Source organism: Cariama cristata, unplaced genomic scaffold (assembly GCF_000690535.1).
Source record: "Cariama cristata isolate BGI_N322 unplaced genomic scaffold, ASM69053v1 scaffold7592, whole genome shotgun sequence".
NCBI classification, from domain to species: Eukaryota; Metazoa; Chordata; class Aves; order Cariamiformes; family Cariamidae; genus Cariama; species Cariama cristata.
Genome location: NW_009604381.1, coordinates 19,494 through 29,339, shown reverse-complemented (window position 1 = coordinate 29,339; position 9,846 = coordinate 19,494). Strand labels below are relative to the sequence as shown.

Below are 9,846 nucleotides of genomic sequence, written 5' to 3'. Positions count from 1 at the left end.
CTCTTTCTGAATGGCAGATGCTTGGTCTCACTGTACCTTTTCACCTATTATTCTAGTAAATCTATTTCCAGTGGTGCTGTGAGTGAAAAAGGTCACATTACAAATTACAGCCTGCTCATTTTACCATAGCACATTTGTATATACATGTATGCCTGATGTCACTTACGTGGAAAGCATTCAGTGTTTTCCCCACACCCCGTTCTCATATAAATACAGCTAGAAACTTCAAACAAAAACAGCCTTCCGCTCGACTCTTCATAGAGAGTGAAAGGAAAGATGGAAAAAATACTGATAGAACTCCTGAGAATCATTGAGAGTTTCATAACATGAATCACATCTTAACAGAACAATTGGTCTTCCAGACCGTAAACCCAATTTATTACTGGACATTTGTCGTTCTCCTGAGAATCAATTAACATCTGACAACTATAGTCACTGTTCAAACAGAAAATTAACTTTAAAATATTCACTGACATTTTTACCTTAGTTTAAAATGAGGCAAAATTGGAAGAAGAAAGTTAATTCTTTACAAAACACTATCAACTGCCTATGAAGTATATAGTTCAGAATATGGCCCAGGTTCATCCCACCTAATTTTAGTTATTCAGCTGCAGGGAGTATGTTAGGAGATTACTCATTTTCTTCCTACAGCTATTGAAGATGGCTCCAGCCATGTCTATTCAACTCACCTAAGACCCAACACAGACTCTGAATACATCCCTCTTTCCACTGACTATACACAGAGGCTAGCATCTAATGTGAATGCTGCACTTCTGCTGAAAATCTGCTGGGTTGCTCTCACCAGCACACAGCCACGAGGAGGCTTTGCAGACACTTTAAATACTAGGGCTAAATTCTGCATCTTTGCCTCCAGGTCAATAAGAAAACTCTTTTGAGTCACCCATACAGTGACTTTATTTATTAATGTCTGTAAGATGTTTATTTGAAACACACATCACTGCCTGCGTGATTTTTCCTTAGATACTCAACACTAAATAAACACTTCAAAAATTTAAAGCAGGTCTAAAAATCTCCATTAATGCTGCTCCAGATTCTCTCATTGCTCCATGGCTTTTAATCTAGCTATTCTGGAATTGTGGCACTGCAATTATAAAGATAATCCAATTTTAGAAAATATGAGTGACCTAGTTTTAGAAAAACACACTTACAGCTAATTCTTTCAGGTAATAAAAAGGCTCAATGATTATTCCAAAAAGGTTTATGAATGGCTTTTAATATCCAAACCTAAAATTATAAAGACATGAGAAAACAAAAACTTCTGAACAATTTAGGAAAAATGTAAGGAGATCTACAGGAAACTCAAAATTGTAAATATGAAACAGAATAATTTACGACCAGTTGAGTCAGAAATATACCTTTATTTTAACCTGTATGAACCATACACCACAATTCTGATGTGTCCATTCTCCAATAGAATGTGAAAAGAAACCGAAGTTATATTTGTATATAATCACCCTTGAAGTATTTTTAGGAGGCAGCAAGAAGAAGAAATTGATTTTAAAATCATTTTGAAATATAACCTGACAATGACACAAAATAGCTTTGACTGTGTGTCACAACCAAATTATTTGCTGTTTTTCAGCACATGTAACAGACAAATCAGAATGTATTTCTGTTCTCTAAGGAAAAAAATTCCAGTTATTAGAGCCCAACTTACTTTACAAAGAAACATCAACAGCCAAAGAAAAATAGCAATTATGAAAAAGCAATGCTAAATAAAACTACACAGTATACAAACTCACATCAACATGAAGCCAGAGGCCATGCTTTTCACAGATATCGGCAATTTTATCCAGAGGATCAAATGCTCCCAGCACTGTTGTGCCTGCCGTAGCACAGACAAGAAACGGCGCTGACCCCTGCAATAGGATTCAAAACAAAAAATTGTCATTTGCACTGCTCATTTCCTCCAGTACATCTGCAGAGCTGTAGTATAAAAAGGTCTAGGAATGTAGGACAAAGATGCGACAGTCTACATTTTAGTTTCCCAGTAGAATGAACTGCATGTAGAAGTGCTGCCTTTTTTTTTAAAAAAAAAAAAAACCACAAACCAAAGCAGCATTTCCATTTCCAGTTAATGCCATTCCAGGGCAGACTTTACCAGCTTCAGACTGTTTTGACAGATGCTAGTTTTGTCAAGATCAAAACATACAGGATATTTGACATCTCTCGTTATACACTGATTTTCATTTTTCAGTTTTCCACATTTTACTACCATATTTGCTGTCATTCCGCCAAATAAAATAAAGCTACTAGCTCAGCCAGCAGGCTACCCAAGCAAGGAAAGGGCTCATTCCTCTAGGGCTTCCACCTGCCTTGTCTCTACAATGCCCCTGTTCTCTGCCTGGCGAAGAGGAACCTTCAGTTAGGGAACACGATTTGCCTTCGGCAGCACTGGCACACACCACAACTGGGACAATCATTGCTGGCTCATCCCCATGCCTGATCTAGAGCAAAGCGTTATTCTCCTGCTCCTACCCCTGTCTAGAAAACAGAAAGGGCTGTAGATGGTAACTGAATGTTAGGAGAGAAACCACTGGAAATCTCAGCCAGTTTTAAGGTCAGAGAGGTGGGACAAGGAAAACTTCCGTCAGGCTGCAGTCTCAAACAACGATCACAAACCGTCCATTTTAGTATCAGTGGCTTTGCTTATCGCTTTCCCATTCAATTAATAGCTGGGGCGCAGTTACAAAAGCAGACTAGGTCATGTACCCTTCCATGTGCCTGTCAGTGAAAAGTAACCTTAGAGTGAATTTAAATTAATCCCACACATTCAACAAAGAATTCCCAGCCTATAATTCACTCCTTGGCCATTCATTCCTAGTACAACTGAGCACAAAAGTCAAATTCATAAACCAGCCTGAAGAGGCCAGGTATGTGCCTGTGCCTGCCTAGGAGCAGAAACTGAAACAGTGAAAAGAATTGGTGGAATCCGTAACAACTCCATGAAATTGAGGGTATCAGCCCTAGCGATGACTGTGCAGTCTTCACTCGCTGGTAAATACGTGCTGAAGGAACTCCTTGGCACGTTTCAGTATCTGGCCCACAGTGTGACAACACAGTTACTGAAGAGGCACTGAAGTTGTTATTAAATTGTACAATCTGGGATCTCTGGAGTTCATTTGCAGTGAATTAAATCTCTCAGATGATGTCTCTCTGCTGATGTAACTCAATGTAGCTTCACTGAAATCAGACCTCAGCTGAAAAATCAAACTCCACACATGAGTCTTCTATGTATCTTCAGCTGAAATCTAATCTCTCTTTTTTTAAAAAAGAAAGTGTTGCCACTTTTAAACATCTGCTACAGAGACAGGCCTGATTCACATTCACAGTCTGACAGTTTTATACTTCTTATATATACTTCTTATATACAGTAGAGGACTGTTAGAATGGTACATAATTATGATTTATTAGTATTTTTAAATTTCTTTACAAATTGCTAAAGCAGGGAAAAATAAACTTGGAATGAATTTAAACTAATCCCATACATTCACAAAGAACTACCAGCCTATAATTCACTTCTTGGTCATTCATTCCCAGTACAACCTACCACAAAAGTCAGTCACACTTACAAACCAGCCTGAAGCTCAAGTACAAAACACTTACAAGTGAGGCAAAGATGTATCTGCTGCACCTAGTTTCTGTCAGTGTTCTCACCAATTTTCTCCCACAGCTACATCAAAGTCAAAGGTTTCCCAGCAGCCAGTAGGCAACATGACTGAACATGGGGACAAGTCTAGGATCTCTACAAATTCCACAGATTGTTACCATTATGTTTCTCCCACAAAGAAGGGAATTAATTTTTTATTCTTCTTGGCAATGTAGTTAAATAAATCTTCCTGACTAAATTCTCTAAGAAGAGACCCAAGACTCTTGCTATTCATAGTCAGTGATCATTTTGTGCTCCTATCACTAGCAAATACATCCTCTGTTGTCTAGAGTCATTAGAGTATTTACTGTAATTCACTGAAGCGTCCTTCCGTAAAAGTTGTAAAGTAGCAATTTATCAAGGACAGACACACTTACTGAAGCGCTGATAAAATGAAAACCTTCCAATATACCTGCAACTTCCATTAAAATGCCAGTGAAATAGTGTTCTCCTGTAAGCAGAGCATTTTACTATAGAACATTTGTTTTTAAATTGTAGGGCACCATACTGAGGTTGACCTTTTTTAAAAATCATAAATGCTAGAGGATTTCTTTCAAATAACCATTAAATTTATTACTACATCAACAAACAAGAAATCTGGTTGTGCAAAAGCAAAGAGCTCATTCTCCTGTCAGCCTACTTCCTCTTGCTCCAGACTTTCCCTTGGTCAAGAAGGACCAGGTTAGGAGATCATTTAAGCAAACTGGACACCCACAAATCCAAACTGGGCCCCAACGGGATGCACCCACAAGTGCTGAGGGAGCTGGCAGATGTTATTGCTGAGCCACTCTCCATCATCTTTGAAAGGTTATGGAGAACAGGAGAGGTGTCTGAGGACTGGAGGAAAGCCAGTGTCACTCCAGTCTTCAAAAAGGACAAGGAGGAGGGAACTACAGGTCAGTCATCCTTGCCTCCATCTCTGGAAAAGTGATGGAAGAGCTCATTCTGGGTGTTATCTCTAAGCAGGAAGAGGAAAAGAAGGTTATCAGGAATAGTCAACATGGATTCACCAAGGGGAAACCACGCTTGATAGCCTTCTACAGTGGCATGACTGGCTGGGTAGATGAGAGGAGAACAGTGGATGTTGTCTAACGACTTCAGCAGGGCTTCTGACACTGTCTCCCATAACATCCTCATAGGTAAGCTCAAGAAGTTGTGGGTTGGATGAGTGGGCAGTGAGGTGGATTGAGAACTGGCTGCATGGCAGATCTCGGAGTGTCATGATCAGCGGTGCAGAGTCTGGTTAGAGGCCTGCAGCTAGAGGTGTTTCCCAGGGGTCAGTTCTGGGTCCGCTCTTGTTTAACCTATTCACCAACGACCTGGATGAAGGGATGGAGTGTACCCTCAGCAAGTCCACTAATGACACAAAACTGGGAAGAGTGGCTGATACATCGGAAGGCTCTGCTGCCATTCAGCCAGACCTGGACACGCTGGAGAGTTAGGTGGAGAGGAACCTCATGAAGTTCAACAAGAGCAAGCGTAGGGTCCTGCGCCTCGGGAGGAATAATCCAACACACCAGTACAGGCTGGGGGCTGATCTGCTGGAGAGCAGCCCAGCGGAGAAGGACCTGGGAGTCCTGGGGGACAACAAGTTGCCCCTGAGCCAGCAATGTGCCCTCACGACCAAGAAGGCCAATGGTATCTTGGGGTGCATGAGGAAGAGTGTGGCCAGCAGGTCACGGGAGGTTCTCCTCCCCCTCTACCCTCCCCTGGTGAGGCTACATCTGGAGTGCTGTCTCCAGTTCTGGGCTCCCCAGTTCAAAAAAGACAAGCAAATGCTGGAGAGAGTCCAGCAGAGAGGAACAAAGTTGATGGGGGGACTGGAGCATCTCCCTTGTGAGGAAAGGCTGAGAGAACTGGGTCTGTTCAGCCTGGAGAAGAGAAGAGTGAGAGGGGATCTCATCAATGCTTATAAATACTTTAAGGACGGGTGTCAAGAGGATGCAGTCAGATTCTTTTCAGTGGTGCCCAGCATTAAGGGGCAATGGGCACAAACTGAAACACAGGAAGTTTCATCTGAGTATGAGGAAGAACTTCTGTACTTTGAGGGTGGCCGAGCACTGGCACAGGCTGCCCAGAGAGGTGGTGGAGTCTCCTTCTCCAGAGATATTCAAAAAACCCCTGGACGCGTTCCTGTGCAACTTGCTGCAGGTGACCTTGCTTTGGCAGAGGGGTTGGACTAGGTGATCTCCAGAGGTCCCTTCCAACCCCGACCATTCTGTGATTCTGTGATTTTATTTCAGTCCTTCCCCCCTGCCCCCACAGCTTGCTCAAATGAGTAAAGTACAGGTTGTCTTCCACAGATAATGCAAAGTACAGAAAGAGGCGAGCAAGAGAGCTTGCTAGGTCATTAGGGCAACGATGAATCAATAGTTATGCTATCTAACCCGAAACTCAGAGGAGACAGGGTTGTTTGGCAGAAGATGTATCTAAATCAGATCTTGGTGAAAGCTGTTGCGGCCATGCCAGTGCATGACAGGACAGCACTGCCTTGGCTTTTTTATCAGCCACAGAAGTAGGTTTCCCAAGGTAGGATTCTATGGTAGGTATAGTCCACACCATCAACATTGCACTAGTTGCTTGGTATTCACAGATCATGGACTAAGGGCCGAACTCTGAATCCTACTGCTCTGATGTACAAACTGGAAGTGAGAAATAAGGAGAGCTAACCAAGCCAAAAGAAGATGCTCTGTGCTTTAGAATTCACATTCGGTCCTCCAAGCTCTCTAAAGGAAATTATGTTGACTATAGTAAATGTCTTACAGATCACAGGAACGTATGTTAATGTTGTCCAAATACACACATCTATACATTTCCAAATGCTGGCCTTTGACTTTCAACTTGGCAAAATTCCTGGGTGAAGAGAAGCACAGGACAGAATCTCTGCACTCTTGCTACAACAGTAGTAAGGACCAAATTTAGCATTTGTAACTTGTATGACAGTTTTAGAGACTAAGCCACATGTTACAGTTCTTGCCCACTTCAGAGGATAAAGCAATAGCAGCTGTAATTAACTGAAAAACCTACAGTTTTCATTTACCGTTTAAGGAAAACAAACACTGCATCCATTTAAAAAAGGATCAAGGGCAAAAGAAATCCTAGAAGAAATGTGCTAAATACTTCAGAGCAGCATTGTACTTGGGACTTTGATTAGTAGTAAACACCCTGTGGAATTTTTCTCCCTCATAAGACTGTAGCACCTAGAAGTCTTGGCTTGTTCCACAAGTTTGTGGCAAACAGATTGCACCTGTAAGAAAGACACTGTGACATTAGCTGCCCTGTTTTTAAGATTTCACTCACTCTTGGTTTTCCTTCCTTTCACTCAGACACAAGCACACAGTCTGCATACACTCCCCCTCTCACCTCTTTCCTGGCCCGTTGGACTTGTTTCTCCAGTTCCTCAGGTATCATCTTACCTCTAAGGGACACAGATTTAAAACTTTTTCAGTTACATTCAGATAGGTTAGTTATGTACAGCACTACTGCATTTTAAAAAAGGCTCAGAGACCACGGCCACGGCTTTTGCTTGCTTACCTTTCATCTGTTTTGATGAAGTAAACATTCTCTGTACCAATACCCAGAAAGGAGGCTGCCTTCTTCATGGAGTAATGACACTGTAAATGAAAAAGGCATGAAAAAACAGAAAGTACGCGATTAAAATGAAAGAAAGGAATTTCTTAGGATAGGGAACAGTGAGACTGAAATTAATTTAACAGCAGCTAACAGTCATGACAACAGCATATCCTAACACAAAAAGCAAACTGACAAAGCTATGCAGCACCAAGACCATCCTGTATTTAACAATGACACACACTGAAGACTGGGGAAAATAAGACCAAAAAAAAGAAAAAGACGTGCATCATGTTTAAAATAAGGGCTTGAAAAAAAAAAAAGCTCTATCCATACAATTTTTTAAAGCTGGTTCTGCATCAGAATGAAAAGTAGAAATTCTGAAGTGTCATCAGGGAAGAATTATTAATTGTTTTAAAATGTTTTAATAGAACTGAGCCAAAAGTAGCAATGAGTGTAAAAGTTAGGAAACATATGAGAAGAAAGGTCCAAAGGCTACTGAACTCCACATCCTAGATGCAACTCATAGGTCTGAAAGTCCAAAAGCACCACTCCTTGGAAACTGAACCCTTAATTAGGATGTATCTTATGATAGCTCTAAAGCCTTTACCACTTTATCCTTGTGATTTTGCTATATGCTTTCTCTAAACATCAGCTGTTGGCCACTGCCAGAGACAGGATACTATGCTAAACTGAACCTTGGCCTGATCCAGCAACTCTGTTCATCGGATCAAGGAGCTCAAGTCCCAAGACTTACCAAAGCCTTTAGATGTGGCACAGCTGGGGCTTCCAAGGCTTTCAAGGTCCTATCTCTGCAAAAGGATCTGAAAATCATGGTGTTGCGAGGGTTGTTCACATGAACGTGAATCTTAGAAGCCGTTACGAAAGCAAGCAGACTTTAGACAGGACTCAGCATACCTTCGAAAGTTAAACATGGATTTTACAGAAGGTTCCAGTCTGGAGCAGTCTGCATTTTTCAGAAAATGAAGTTACTATTTCAGTAAGGAATTTTAGCTAGGTGTCATCACAGAGACATCTTTGAATGAGTGCAGATACATGCAGCCTACTTCTCACCTTTCACTGAAAGGGCATTACTGTATGAAGCCTGCAAAGTGAGTGTAAAAGAAGAGGCCACTTCACCTGGCCAAAGGATGTTAGAAATGGGTGTTTATTCAATCAGAATGTGGTAAAATGGCTCTGGTGAGAAGGATACTCAAGCCCACAGTCCACTCTGTACTTTTTACAAGCTTTTTTTCTGTTAAACAAATCTTTAAGGTATATCTTACCATATTTCCAACATTCACCTCTGTAAGGACCTGCCCTACTGTGGATACTGTTATTCCAGCCTAAGAACATTTTGTCTTATTGCAGAATGAGAGTATGCTGACCTCAGTTTAATCCATCTTCAAGATTAGCCTGGGAATTCAAGATACAGTAACCTTCTCATTCTGAAGATATTTTCAGATGCCAAAACCTCTCTGAATAACCTGCAGCATGCCAAATGCCTACCCACTCACAGCAACAGAGTCAGTTTTAAGAGTATGCAGCATCTCATAGGAATACACAGTTCTCAGAATCAAGATCATCCAAGCCTGATGATCTTGCTCTTCTCAAAACACAAAATTGGCTCTTTTTCACATTATTACTGAAGAGTTAAAATAACGCATACTCCAGCAACTGTGAAGATGTCTAGAATTGTTACTTTTCATACAGGAGGTGAAGCCAGGTGGTTAATTAATTCCATTTTCTTCCAGAGAGTTCACACAAATGCAGCTACTGGGGAACATAATTATGAAAAATGTACAACATTTTAATGTGTGGGCATGAATATATTAAGGGTATTAAAGCCTGTCACGCTTATTTTGATGAGACAGATCATCTCAAAGGGCTCTTTTTCTTTTTTACAAAAAGGTTTCCCCCACCATCACCCACTTTTTAAACAAAGGCATCAAAGATACTACCTGATACTACCAAGTAGTTTTAAGAAAGCTTGATTTTGTAACATGACACATCCACAAAGCCTTTAGGGCTCATTCATTTAGACAATTACATAGAATAATAACATACATAGGTGGATAATTAGTCTTACATTACATCAAATTACATCAATAACGGTAATAATGATTGTAGAGTGGCTGTGTGTTGTTCAGCAGAAGTTTGGAGATGTTTTCAACTGATTAGTGAATCACTTAAAACACAAGTTGCCTCCATCACTGATTTCTATCCATTAGGTTCAAATGAAAGGTTTGAATCATCAGGAATAATCAAATTGAGAAAGCAGTAGACCTGCAAATTCAGTATACCAGTAAACAGGCAATCACTAAATCATGTATTTTATTACAAAAAATGGTATGAGAGACTGGGAGAAAGAGAAAAGAGCTTTGAGCACCTGAGAGATTATACCAAAAAGCAGAGGGCAAGAGAAGAACAAAGGGAATACGAAAACAAAACAAGCTGCAAGATAGATTATTTCTCGCCTCCACAAGCACTTCCGCACCTCTTGGAAAATTTTGACAGGTCATCAGTAGCACAGAAAAGGGACAAGACTTACACTGCTACATAGACTTGGAATATGCCTTCTTTGATGAGAAAAGTAGTCTTTCAGT

The 9,846-nt window shown here is 40.8% G+C and overlaps 1 protein-coding gene across 1 annotated transcript in view; it reads right to left on the bottom strand.

Annotated features, from left to right (window-relative positions):
• Positions 1-9,846, bottom strand: part of GADL1 (glutamate decarboxylase-like 1) — a 72,703-nt gene that overhangs the window by 54,379 nt on the left and 8,478 nt on the right. The window contains exons 6-8 of the mRNA XM_009695578.1: positions 7,205-7,284; positions 7,034-7,088; positions 1,764-1,880 (exon numbers count right to left, since the gene is read on the bottom strand). Coding sequence (XP_009693880.1) covers positions 1,764-1,880; positions 7,034-7,088; positions 7,205-7,284 — 252 coding nt within the window. The remainder of the gene's footprint in view (positions 1-1,763; positions 1,881-7,033; positions 7,089-7,204; positions 7,285-9,846) is intronic.